The 14,163-nt window shown below is 41.8% G+C and overlaps 1 protein-coding gene across 1 annotated transcript in view; it reads left to right on the top strand.

Annotated features, from left to right (window-relative positions):
* LOC308522507 (proton-coupled zinc antiporter SLC30A1-like) overlaps nucleotides 1–13,930 on the top strand; it is a gene marked incomplete at both ends in the record, with an annotated part of 33,564 nt that extends 19,634 nt beyond the window's left edge. Inside the window, 3 exon segments of the mRNA XM_081095979.1 lie at nucleotides 8,328–8,595; nucleotides 12,302–12,745; nucleotides 12,749–13,930. Of these exon segments, the coding sequence (XP_080952105.1) occupies nucleotides 8,328–8,595; nucleotides 12,302–12,745; nucleotides 12,749–13,930 (1,894 nt within the window).
* Nucleotides 13,931–14,163: the final 233 nt, after the last annotated feature.

The following is a 14,163-nucleotide window of genomic DNA, read 5'->3' as shown; positions in this document are numbered from 1 at the left end:
ATTCAATGTGAAAAAGGTCAGATCAATAGAAAAATGGGTATATTCATTTCCAACTGATTTTGTAACACATCGCAAAAAAACGGAGAGGCTTAATACAAATTGTATTATCTTACAGTTCTGGAGGTCAGAAGCCTAAAAGTTAAGAAATCTTGAAATGGGGCCATTATTCTGTGTTTGTTTTTCCAGAGGTTCTTTTCATTTTCCACTTTCTGGAGGCTGCCCGCATTCTTTGGCTCAGGGCCTTGCATTATTCCAAACTATGATTCTGTTCCCACATGTCCCTCTCCATCTCTGGTCTTTTGCCTTCTTCATATTGGGGCCCTTGTAATTATATTGGGCCCACCTGCATAATCTAGGATCATCTCTTTCTTTCAAAATCTTTAGCAATCACACTGCAGAGTTTCTTTTGGCATGTAAGGTAACATATTCACAGTTTCTCGAGATTAGAGTGTGGATATCTTTCCTGGGCCATTATCAGCCAACCACAATGGACAAACAATAGGAAAAGCCCACTTAATAGAATAGAAAAATTGAGTGGTCACTAAAGATGTGAGAAGAATATAGATCTCAGTGGTAATCTAGAGAAGAAAATGCACTTTTTCAACAATTTGGAAAAACTACATTTAATAATACCAAGCTTTGAACATGTAGGAAAAAAGAATGTTCACGATATTTTATACATTTGATATATGAATATGGTCCAACTCTGTGGGGAAGCATGGGACTTGGCTGGAAAGTCTGTAAGGAGGATTCTACGAAAGATTGGGGGCCTCCAGGGGGACCTTGCAGAAGGTGGCAGCCCCTGCCTTGACTTTTCCAAACAAGTCCAAGGCGCCGGGTGTTTTGAGGTTCCTTTCATGCCATCTCTTAGGAAAGCAGCCTTCCTTCCTTACCTGGAAAGACTGCCATGAACCACGTGACCAAGCAAGGTACCAGGCTCTTTATCCAAGGGGCTTAAGGGCTTCACAGTCAATCTTTATTCCTGAGAGCTTCCTGGTGACATCCAGAGTCCTGGCATGTCTCTCTCTCAGACATGACATTTCAGCAAAGTTTTGTTTAATAAAACCACAACTGCAAACTGACCTATGTCATTATGAAGAAATCAGATTCTTACTAGATTCATGCAAACACATTGCTAAGAGAACAATAATTACCAAAATTACAATTATTTTTAGTCCATTTAGTCCTATAATTAAATTCTTATTATCCTGATTTTTCTTGCCAGTTTTTCTATAAATCTAGATACTGTATAGAGTTCTAATAATTTTATCTAATTCAAGGGGATGATCTGAAAGTTTATTCTCAGAGATATGTAGCTTAAAAATAAATCGGAGTCCTTTCTATGAGTCTTCAGAAGATGTAACTTTTTTAAAAAACACATTATAATAAAACAGTGACTATCTCCAAATGAGAAGAAATTTAAAAGGACATGGTTATTGATTTGATTATAATTCAAATGGTATGGAATCCTGTCCTTTCTGCAAAACACAATATTTACAATATCATGTTATAACAATGAGTTATAAATGAAAGCATGTTAGAATCTATTTAATATGTACATATAAATAGAATATAATTATTATTTCTTTATTTGACAGAACTTCCCATATACCTTGAGTCTGGAGGCCAACGCTCTATCCACTGAGCCAAACCGGTTAGGGCCCCATATACCTTAAATATAAAATTTCTTTCATAAGGAAAGAAAGCAAATCTTAAAATTCAAACCCTGGGAAGGTAGTCAAATATATTATATTGTTGTATATTATTATATTATTATTATTAAACAGTATTAAGTAATCTGTTTATTTAAAGTAGTAAACTTCCTGATTAACATAGCATAATAATTTTAATAATATATATATAAAACCATTGCTTCCTAGGGAAATACAGAAAAAAACTTTTTATTCCTTACTTTCAGAAATAGGCTTATTTTTCCAATGGAAAACATACTTACATTCTTTTTTAAAAGATGTATTTTATTGATTTTTTACAGAGAGGAAGGGAGAGGGATAGAGAGTTTGAAACATTGATGAGAAAGAAACATCGATCAGCTGCCTCTTGCACACCCCCTCCTGGGGATGTGCCCACAACCCAGATACATGCCCTTGACCAGAATCGAACCTGGGACCCTTCAATCCGCAGGCCGACCCTCCATCCACTGAGCCAAACCGGTTAGGGCCATAGTTACATTCTTAAGCATAACAAAGATAGTGAATTCCTTAGCTGAGAAACAATTCCCTCAAACTTGGAAATCCCAAGCGGGCTCCAATGGCTTACTGAGCAGTTACTTTCATTTTCTTACTCTTCGTTTTTGAGGGTTCTACTGTGTTTCCTTGCATTCCTAGCTCCTCACCTGGGACACCACTTTGCTGGGACTGACTGGCAGACCTTGAGCAACAGATGAATGAGTACTCTCACACACATTTCTGTGAAAGAGAAGGCTAAAGGGCTGTTTTGCTTTGGGAGCAAACAGCCTCGATTGCCTGCCTCCTTAGGCTTTTTTTGTAACAACAGCTTGAACTAAAATTAACTATTAGGTACTATCAGTCGGGTAAGCATCCTTGAGAAAGCACATGCTTCTACAAGGTTGGGTCTAAAAGACTAAACATAGAGATTTTAGCGAAACACACGAGGGCTCAGACTTGTTTGGAAAAGTCAAGGTAGGACTGCCACCTTTGGCAAGGTCCCCCTTAGAGACCCCCTACCTTTCGGAGAATCCTCTTTACAGACTTTCCAACCAGGTCTGGTGCTTCCCCACACAATCCAGGCAAACATAGTAGGGAAAATTTATCACACATGTGTAACAAATAGACACATGTAAAGGAGTTTCAATATGTAATCCTGTGGAATTGCAAGAAATTAGGCAAACCAGAGGGTATGCTAATGGGAGACTGAATACATATAAATTGGAATGTGACTAATAAAAAGAAATGACCATTATCTGCATTTATCAACATAGACTAGAGCAGCGGTTCTCAACCTGTGGGTTGCGACCCCTTTGGCGGTCGAATGACCCTTTCACAGGGGTCGCGTAAGACCATCCTGCATATCAGATATTTACATTATGATTCATAACAGTAGCAAAATTACAGTTATGAAGTAGCAATGGAAATAATTTTATGGTTGGGGTCACAACATGAGGAAATGTATTTAAAGGGCCAGAAGATTGAGAACCACTGGACTAGAGGCTCAGTGCACAAAATTCGTGCATAGGTAGGGTCCCTAGACCTGGCTGGTGATCAGGGCCGATCTGTGGGGTGACCAGCAGGGTGATTGGGACCCATGCTCGCACCTGCCTTGGCTAGCCTGGCGCCGCCCACTTGTCAGCACCGCCCCCTACTGCTGCCATTGCTGGTTGGGGCCTGCAGGCTGGGGACAGCTGCTGCATTGAATGCCTGCCCCCTGATGGTCAGTGTGCATTGTAGTGACTGGTTATTCCCTGGGTCGTTCTGCAGTTCAGTCGATTTGCATATTAGGATTTTATATAGATAGATAGATTTAGAAGTCAGAATATTAAGTGAGGGAAACAATTTCCAGAGTCATCCTATATAATAAAGAGGGACTATGCAAATTGACTGTCACTGCCCCACAAAGATGGTGGCGCCCACAGTGGAGGGGGGGATGGTTTCTTTAACACAAGATGGCTGTACCCACAACGGAGGCCGAGTTCCCGTAATGAGTCTTAATGAGCAATCAGCAGGGACCTGAAGCTGTGCCCCCCCACCATGCCCCATGGGGCTTGACAGGGGAACTCAGGCTGCTCCCCCTGCCCTGGTGCCAGGCCAAGGGACATAAGGTCATGCCCCCCACCTGGCAGGGCTTGATGGGGGACCTGAGGCCATGACCCCCACCCGGCGGTGCTTGATGGGGGACCTCAAATCAGAGGAAGATTTTCATATACATTTTACTAATTTTCTTTCATCTCTGGCACTTCTATTATAGAGAAAGGGCAAATAGCAATATTAAAATATTTCCTCTAATCCTTTTAATGTGCATGAATTTCGTGCACCAGGTCACTAGTATGTATAATAAAACAACATTTTTTTTTTTTTTTATAAAACAACATTTAAGCAAAGGTTTTAAAAACATGTGAAACAACGAGTGCTGCATGCTATTTATGAACATATACATGTTAGTTATAAGTATAAAAACATGGTAGAGCATAATACAAATCAATTTTAGGGCAGTGGCTATGTCTGCAGAAATAGATGGAATTGAGATTGCAAAGAACACAGGAAATTTCACCTAAATTTGTAATTATTTATTTATTTAATGAAATCTGAAGTAGATGTTGGCCTTTTCTAATAAAGAATGAGATTATTTATTATATTACTCTTCTTTTCTGAATGTTTGAGATATTTTATTTTAAAGTAGTAATTGAAGTGTTAGTGAAGTGAGGGCACTTTTCTGGTGATTTTTTTCTTATAACAGCCCCTGTCCTTATTTTGTAAGTAAAAAGATTTCCTTACATTTCTAGAGGAAGTAAGAATTACTAGAATAATTTTTAGTTTCACAATTTCCTTTACAATTGAATACTTGAAAAGTAATTTATAAATGACAACGAACTCTGTAAATGTCAAGTAGGTACAATTACTGTAGTATCTCTTGAAAAGATAAATCAACAGAATATGTTTGTTTTATTAAAAAGGTCCACCACCTTCTCTGAAAGGGTCACATCATTTGCAGACCATTCTAAATTATCAACTTAAAAATTAGCCTGCTGTATTTGGTCAAACATTTAATTAACTCACCCCTAATGCCTTGGCAGGGCCAGACTAAAAATGATTTCTTGGGCCTCATACAGCTGTGGGCTGGACGTTCCCCACCCTGGTGTAGTACAAGGTGATTCTACTTACAGTAAGGGTCACCACAACTCTGGGGTGTGAGCAGATCACGTTTTATTATTCTGTTTTTCCCTGCAGTTATGAAACCAAGCAGTCAAGAAACTAAGGTCATGATAATGTGATGCAACATTCAGGACCCAGATATTTCTGATTCACAATTTAATTCTGATTCAATAATCTAGTAAAATGAAATCTCATCGATCAAATTACACCAGGGTCCTGTGTGATACCTTTTATGATTACTTATTTTTTATTAACTAAGGAGGCTGGTTAGTGAAAAAAACAGCAAACACTAAAATAAGTAAATATCTAATCAACAGAACATATCCCCTTTCTAATTCCAATAATTAGGAGCCCTTTCCCAAAGCACAAGAATACTTGAATAAGCCCAGCCACTCCATGGAGGTGCTTGTACTGTTGGAATCCTATTATTCATCCTACTGTCTAATGGCATGGGCCATTTCGGGGAAGATGAGCAACAGAAAGTGAAAGTTGGTAAATGGGAAGAAACAAACCACCACTTCAGTTGTAAACAGAGAACTGCATACTGTGAGACCTTCTTAATAAAAGGAAGCAGAAATCCACCTTGGAAATTGAAATTCTTTCTAAAAACATACACAAATCGAAAAGCTTTAAATTTCTGTATTAGTTTGCTAGTGCTGCCTGAACAAATGACCACAGACCAGGTTCTTCAACAGTTGGCATTACTTTTCTCACACTTATGAGGCTGGAAAGTCCAAAATCAGGTGCCAGCAGGGTTGGTTTCTTCTGGGCCTCTGTGCTTGGTTTGTAGAAGGTTGCCTTCTCTCTATAGTCTTCCCTCTCTGTGTCCTCATGTCTTCAAATAAGGACACCACTCATATTAGATGAGGGCCCACTCTAGTGACCTCATTTTAACTTAATTCATTCTTTAAGGACTTCATCTTCATGTACAGACACATCTGAGGTACTGGAGTTAGGATTTGGGGATGGGGCATCTCAGTCAATAGCAATTTCTGAAAAGTGTCCCTCTCTCCCTACCTGCGTGTTGTGCAGTGAGTACATTCTGTATTAGTGGGATATTTTCAAGGGAGGTTCTTCCCAGTGTGCCTTGATTCCAAGCCCCCAGAAGATCCCATTGGAAAGAGTGGTGGTAATGAAGTATACATTGCCTTTTTCATTTGGAAGGAAATAATATGATCTGAATAGATTTCAAAATACTACTGGACCAAAGGATTCTCTTATATTATTGTGACTTTTGGAAGACACACTAACTCCCCCTGGCTTCATGTAGGATGTCAGTATAGAAGTCTCACTATGATTTGTTCATCAAAATGGTCACATGTGTTATTTTCCCCTTTCACATCACCGTCTGTAATCCATTTTTCTGTTGGTGGGTCCCTTATCTACATATTTTCCCAAGTCAGAAACTTAGAATCATTTTAATACTTCTTTCCTTTTTTTGGATACATTACCAAACTCTGTCTATAGCTCATCCTATATAATAAAAGGCTAATATGCAAATTGACTGAATGGCAGAACAACTGGTCACTATGCCACACACTGACCACCAGGGAGTAGACTCTGAACAGAGGAGCTGCCCCTTGATGGTCAGTGCGCCCCCACAGTGGGAGCGCCACTCAGCCAGAAGCCGGGCTCATGGCTGGCAAGTGCAGTGGAGTGCAGTTTAGGTGTCAGGAGCCTCTCCTGCCTCTGCGGCAGCGCTAAGGATGTCCAACTGCCATGCTGAGGGACTCCCACTTCCCCGCTCCCCCAAGTGCACGAATCTCATGCACCGGGCCTCTAGTTATTCCATAAGATACCATAAGCCCTTTCTTTGATTTTGTATTCCTATCAAAATTATCCTTCCCCATCCCCCCCAGAAGTAAAGGATACCTTTGATTGAATATAGGAAAGGTTAACACCAAGAAAGTAAAAGGAATGTATGCCAATCAATATTTGAAATATTACCTTGCTATGTGAGTCTGTTTTCCTTCATTTAAAATTATTTAATGTTCAGTTAAATACAAATTTCTTAGCTCTTGATAAGAAGCCTTTTAAGACATACTTTTGAAGAACCCACATACCTATTATCTATTTACTTTCCTCTTTGTACTTGATGCTTCATAATTTGAAAAATTTATGACAATTGACAAGTTGGCTTTTACTTTCCTCCAGTGGTATGCCTGTAAATGTTTAAGTACCAGTCGTCAGGGGCTTGATCTGTTGCATTTGCTGATATTTGTAGTATAAATACTCCCACTGTGACCCATTTTAAGTGACTTACATGAAGTCAACTGGCTTGAAAAATTCTTGAAAATGTAACAGTTGGTTCTTATAAAACAGTATTTCCAGCTCTGGCATACCACTGGTTTTCATCCCCACAAAGTGTTATATCAAGTCTTTAATATTCACTTTTCCTAACTTAGTCTTCTTTCTGTGCCTGAGAAATTCCTACTAATCTTTAAAAATACAGCTCAGATGTCCTCTCTTAGAACCCCCCCTCCACCTCCACCACCACCTTTCCAGGTGGCCCAACATTGCCTCATTATTGTTTGTCCTCATCACTAATTATAAATGCTTTTGCATTGAATTCATCACATTATTTTATTTCTTTACCTGTTTCTCAATTAGATTGCTAGTATTTGATAGCACTCAAATTTTATAGATGAGGAAATTGCTGCTCAGAGCCTAAAAGTGTAAGGAAACATCATATTTGTTCTCTCTCTGTGTGTGTGTGTGTGTGTGTGTGTGTGTGTGTGTGTTTTATATAACCTAGTATTTAAGAGAATGGATAGCTGAATACTCTAAAGCTTATATTTACCTTTGTTTGACCTTACACCATGTTTTAGCTTTTCTAAGCCAAGGATTTTTCATCTATAAATAGCCATGATAATATGTGAGCTCAAGGCCCTAGCTGGTTTGGCTCAGTGGATAGAACATTAACCTGTGGTCTGAAGGGTCCCAGGTTCAATTCCGGTCAAGGGCACATGCCTAGGTTTCAGGCTTGATTCCCAGTAGGGGGCGTGCAGGAGACAGCCGATCAATGATTCTCATCATTGATGTTTCTATCTCTCTTTCCCTCTTCCTTCCTCTCTGAAATCAATAAAAATATATTTAAAAAATATGTGAGCTCATGAGGTTGTGGAAGTGCCTGTGAAGTGCAGCAGTGTGTGCCACCTGGGGACCAGTCAATAAATGGTAACGGTAGGCTATCTCCTAAGTGAAACACTTAGATGATCCTGCATTATAAATATAAGACATACTCATCTACATATGCGTTTTGCTAGATCGAAATAAGTTCAGCTTCAAATGAAAGAGAGCGTGCATTTTTTAAATGCCCATCCTTCCATTTTTTATCATGGTGCCTCTAACATTATTTAAATCCTCAAATTTGAACACATAAACCACATTTCATTTTTTTTCTTTAATTATAGGCACTTCATAGTGTTGGTTGCATCGGTTTAATCGGTGGCTGACTGGTTTCTGCTTATGTCCCTTTAGCCTTTGCATGAAAGACTCCTTCCCTTTGACTGTCCAGTCCTGCATCATGCCGAAAGACTGTGAGACCAGCGAGTGGTCCTCCTGGGGTCCCTGCTCCAAGACGTGTCGTTCAGGGAGCCTCTCGCCGGGATTCAGGAGCAGGAGCCGGAATGTGAAGCACATTGCTATCGGAGGTGGAAGGGGGTGCCCTGAACTTCTGGAGAAACAGGCCTGCATTGTCGAAGGAGAAAGTTTGCAGCCGTGTCCCAGGTACTGTGCGTCCTGTGGTGTGAGTATTCAGGTTTCAATAAAACCTCATGTTATGTGATTTAGGGATGTTACAATAACAACAGTATCCATGACTCATATGTGTTGAGTCTTTACTCAATGCAGAGTTCCATGCTAGTGTAGCACAGTAGGTTAAGAGCATGGGCTTTGGTACCGATTTTCTAGGTTCCAATCCTATTTCTGCGACTTTCTAATTATATGAATTTCAGCAACTGACTAAATTCTAGTGTCTAGTTTATATCTCTACTAGCAGTATTTCATTCATCACCTGGCACATAATAAATGCTCAATGACTGTTAGTTATCATTACCTGACATGTGATGCCTAACACATTTAAAAACCTAATAAACCATTCATAGTATCTTCATTTTGCAAGTGAGGACATGACTGCTCAGAGAGATTAAATAATCCTTGAGGTTATAAAATTAATGAGTGGGAGTACCCCTTTTTTAATTCAGTTCTGCCTCCAGACCTATCTGCCATCCTGTGGTATTCTATTACATCCCCCAGGAGCCAGGTGATGTTGGACATAAGGTTACCACCTATTAGTAGCTATATTTTAACATCTTGATATTGGTTATTTTTTTTCTGGCTACATAGGCCTTGGGCAAGACCTCCAGTGTATTTTTCTTTGTGTGGTTGGCTCATGATGGGCCCGGTCTGATAATCACGGAAATCATTCATGGCTGGTTGTTCAGAGTGGGTTTGGGATGGATTTATGGTAACTCCTATTAGACAGCTGCCCTGAAGTATATCTGCTAAATCTGCAGGTATTTGAGATAGACCTGTCCTATAGTTTCTAAGATTTGAGAATCATTTTCCCAGCAAAAATGAAATGAGGCAAAACAAATAGCTTCTTGTAGAAATAAATCACATGTCGATATGGGAAGGGTAGTGGGTTACAAACTCAATAGGTGTTTTGATGGACCTGGCTATTTCTTAAACCTGAAATGATGTGCTTATTGGGTGGTGAGGGTAAAGAGGGTGGCCAGTTTCTCTTGTCACATTCTTAGCTACTCACCTCCTATGCCTCTCCTTTGATATCAGTGTAGATTTAGCATACTCTTTACATACTGATTGCTTATGTTTTTACTATGATGACTGTTAGGGTTGGGGCAATGACATGGCAATGAAAGAATTAACAACTGAGAGAACAGATGCAGAGAGGAAATTTATTTTACTTTTCAAGGAGGAAAGGGCTGGTGCATTGCTACTCAATACAGGGCAGGCTTGTACTTTTAAAGAGCATCCAGTTGCTCTTGCTAGGTGATAAGGAAGGGAGGGGAATTGTGTTGAAGTTAATCAGATTGGGGGGCGGGGTTGTGTTGAAAAGTTTCAGTTTGCTTTCCAGGAGACAGTCCTGCAAATGTCCCAGGATGGTCTCTTTATCAACTTCCTTTCAAGCCTGTAAAACGTGCTTAGAGAAATTGTTATGAAGAGTTCAAAAGAGGCTTGTCTGAAGGGGAGGGAGAAGGGAACTTTGTATTTACTGGAGAGTCTTTGGTGCATATTATCTTGGAGTTGTTAAAACAGCAGGGTGGAGGGGGATACAAGAATGCAACCTTGAGAGTAGTCTTAATTTGTTCTACAGTTTGCACAGAGGAGCCAACAATCTTGGGACTTAATTACCAGGTGCTTCTTATAAGTTGTGGAAAGGCCACAGCAAAGAAAAGCAGAGGCCTTTTTTTCTGTCCTTATAATAACCCCTAAGATTCTGATTATTTTTACCTCAAAAGCAGACAGTAGGTGCATTTTATGATTCTTTACAGATTAAGATATTATCTCACAGAATTTTCCCTCGTTTCGTTGAGTACATGTCCTATCTTTCAAATCACTAATTTTGGGGCAAAGCATGGTTTTGGAAACAGCATAAAATGTGGGATCTCTGTCCTTGAAGTTGGATAGACCTGGATTAAAATGGCATCACCATCACTTATTAACTGCGTGTCCTTGGACAAACTGTACAATTTCTCTAAGATATTTAAGTCTTTAGCCTAGCTGGTGTTGCTCATTGATTGAGCTTCAATCCATGAACCAGGAGGTCACGGTTCAAGTCCTATTATGGCGAATGCCTGGGCTGTGGGCTTGATTCCCACCCAGTAGCAGGTGTGCAGCAGGCAGCTGATTGATGATTCTCTCATCAGTGATGTTTCTCTCTCCCTTTCCCTTCCTCTCTCTGAAATCAATACATATATATTTTATGTCTAATTATGCTACCTATGTTGAAGGTTAAAAAGCTACATACCAGATATGTAAAATGCTAGTCCCAGTGAGAACAGTGACCTTTATTATTGCTATTTTGTGGTATTCTGATTTCCTTCAGAAGGAGAATCTCTTTCCATATAAGCCATACTGTGGTAATTAATTGTGGGTAATTTGGAAATCTTTTTTCCCCTTTTATGGAGGCAAAATTCAGAAATGTTCTCAGTGGTGAAATTCCAGAAATTGAATCTGGTTTCAGTATTGACCTTGATATTGATGACTTTTTTCTTCATTCTTTTCATGGAAGAAATGATGTCTTCCAGATATTTTAAATATTATTTTGATTTATAGACATTACTCCACTTTTCCTTCTTTGTTGATAACTATTACAATTCTCTTGGAAGTCAGGGTGGTGCCTTCCTGAGGTTGCAAAGAAAGCTTTCATCTACATTTGTTGAATAGTCACTGCACTTGAGACTTACAAAGTCAGAGATTCTGTAAAGATCTTTTAGAATAACACAGTTTATCATCCAAAGGCAAACTTTGAGAGTAAAAGGAATATATATTTGCCAGAAGCCGGTCCATCCTTGCTGCTTGACACAGTCGCTACAGGGAAGAAACACCTGCACAGCATATGTTTCAAGGGACCTGGCATATATGCCATACTGTTCTTAATATGTTTGCTCTCCTTCTTGGCGCTATGTGTTTTAACCAAGGTCATCTCTCCCAGGTTGTTTCCCCAGGTGGGGAATTTTCCCTGAAGTTAGGGAGGGAATAAAACCCCTTAACTAAATGCCAGGCAGGTAGTTAATCACTTTAACTATGAACAATCACCCTTATGCTACATAATCTTTACTCCCTGGAATGGAGATAAGAAAGGCCCTAACCTTTGGAATAGAAATTGACAGGATTAAAATCAACTGGTATAAATACAGATGTAACAAGACAATAAATGACAGAACCTGGCTGGAGAACCTAGACAGAACTTGGCTGGAGATCCTGGCTTGAGATCCTGGGTAGGCTGCTGATCAACTGAACGCTGTCTCCATGTCATTCCTTCTTCGCGGACTCCGTCCACACCTTTGGGGACCCCTGGACCTGCTGGGGTTGGACCCCAACATCTGGCGCCCAAACAGAAGCAGGAGCCGGACACCAGCTGTTGTGGCCGTTGCCTTTTTAGCCTCCCTGGCATCGGCTCCTTGACCAGAGCCACAGAGGAGGCAACCAACGTGGAAAGCCTTCACAGCGAGGACCTACCTATCGCCTGCCCCTGCCTCTCACCAGCTCTTGCTTCAGATCAGGCTCACAGTTCCCGGGCTCCGGGAACCCCCGCAGGAGTAGGGCTGCTGGGGCTGAGCCGGGCCTCCTCCTCGGCTTCAAGAACAGAAGCCTGTGGAACTGCAGGCTGCCGGCCCACCGGGGACGCCCACAGGCGTGGGGGCTCGGCGGCTTAACCAGCAGCTCACCCCCTTCCAACCCCGGAGACTCCTGAGCGGTGTCCCTAGCGGCCCGGCTCAGACCAAGAGAGTCCCGTGCCGTCCTCCTCCCATCACCAGGGCCTAGACCGACCCTCGGCGCCTCCCAGCCACCGCCTCCCAAGAGTCCGGGCCGCGCTCAGCGGCCTCCCGAGCCACAGCCATGGGTGCTGGAGCCGGAACCGGGGCCTGTGCATGCTGTTGTTGACCTTCATGTTCATGGTGCTGGAGGTGGTGGTGAGCCAGGTGACCGCGTCGCTGGCGATGCCCTCCGACTCCTTCCACATGCTGTCGGACGTGCTGGCGCTGGTGGCCGAGCGCTTCGCCCGGCGGACCCACGCCACCCAGAAGAACACGTTTGGCTGGATCCGGGCCGAGGTGATGGCGGCTCTGGTGAACGCCATCTTCCTGACCGGCCTCTGCTTCGCCATCCTGCTGGAGGCCATCGAGCGCTTCATCGAGCCGCACGAGATGTAGCAGCCGCTGATGGTCCACGTGGTCGGCGTGGCAGGGCTGGTGGTCAGCGTGCTGGGGCTTTGCCTCTTCCACCATCACAGCGGCTTCGGCAACAACTCCGGCCACGGCCACTCGCACGGGGGTCACGGCCACACCAAGGGGGTCCGCGGCCAGAGCAGCCGCCCCGGGGACAGCCACCACAGGAGTCCTGGCGGCCGGAGACCCGACCAGGAGGAGACCAACACCTTGGTGGCCGGTAGCAGCAACTCCAATGGGCTCAAACTGGGCGGGGCAGATCCGGAAAAGTCCAGAACTGATGCAGCAGATGTACAAATGAATGGGAATGTTATCAGAGAAGCTGATAATATGGATTTGGAAGATGAAGCTGATGATGCTCAAAAGGCTGGACAACTTAACGTGCGTGGAGTTTTTCTGCATGTCTTTGGAGATGCTTTGGGTTCAGTGATTGTAGTTGTGAATGCCTTGGTCTTTCACTTTTATTGGGATAGTTGTCCTGAAGGAAGGTTCTATGAAAACCCATGTATAGCTGACCCCTGCAAAGCGCTTGTAGAAATAATCAATAGTACTCAAGGAACAGTTTTTGAGGCTGGTCCTTGCTGGGTGCTATATTTAGATCCAACGCTTTGTATTGTAATGGTTTGTATACTTCTTTACACAACTTATCCATTACTTAAGGAATCTGCTCTTATTCTTCTACAAACTGTTCCTAAACAAATTGATATCAGAAATTTGATAAAAGAACTTCGAAATGTTGAAGGAGTTGAGGAAGTTCATGAATTACATGTTTGGCAACTTGCTGGAAGCAGAATCATTGCCACTGCTCACATAAAATGTGAAGATCCAACGTCGTACATGCAGGTGGCTAAAACCATTAAAGACGTTTTTCATAATCACGGAGTTCACGCAACTACCATTCAGCCTGAATTTGCTAGTGTAGGCTCTAAATCAAGTGGAGTCCCATGTGAACTTGCCTGCAGAACTCAGTGTGCTTTGAAGCAATGTTGTGGGACTCGGCCACAAGCCTATTCTGAAAAGGATACAGAAAAGGCCCCAACAGTTAGCATTTCCTGTTTAGAACTTAGTGAAAATCTAGAGAAGCCCAGGACTCAAGCTGAAGACATGCCTACTGTTGTGATAGACATTAAAAAGATGCCAAACAAACAACCTGAATCATCTTTGTGAGTCTTGAAAAAGATGTGATATTTGACTTTTGCTTTAAACTGCAGGAGGGAAAAGACTCCACTGAAATTCTAAGTTTGCCAAGTAGTGTAATTGAAGTCTTTGTCTGGTCACACAGTTTAATTCTATTTTTGTAAGAACATAATGGGACTGTTTAGCAGACTTCTGTATTACAATTTGTGATTCTAAGTGCAGAGTACAGCTATGCTATTAACAATTTTGAAAAGCCAGTTTTA

Source organism: Myotis nattereri (assembly GCF_964212035.1).
Source record: "Myotis nattereri genome assembly, chromosome: 7".
NCBI lineage: Eukaryota > Metazoa > Chordata > Mammalia > Chiroptera > Vespertilionidae > Myotis > Myotis nattereri.
Note: the sequence above shows the minus strand (reverse complement) of the source record. Positions and strands in the feature narration are given on the sequence as shown.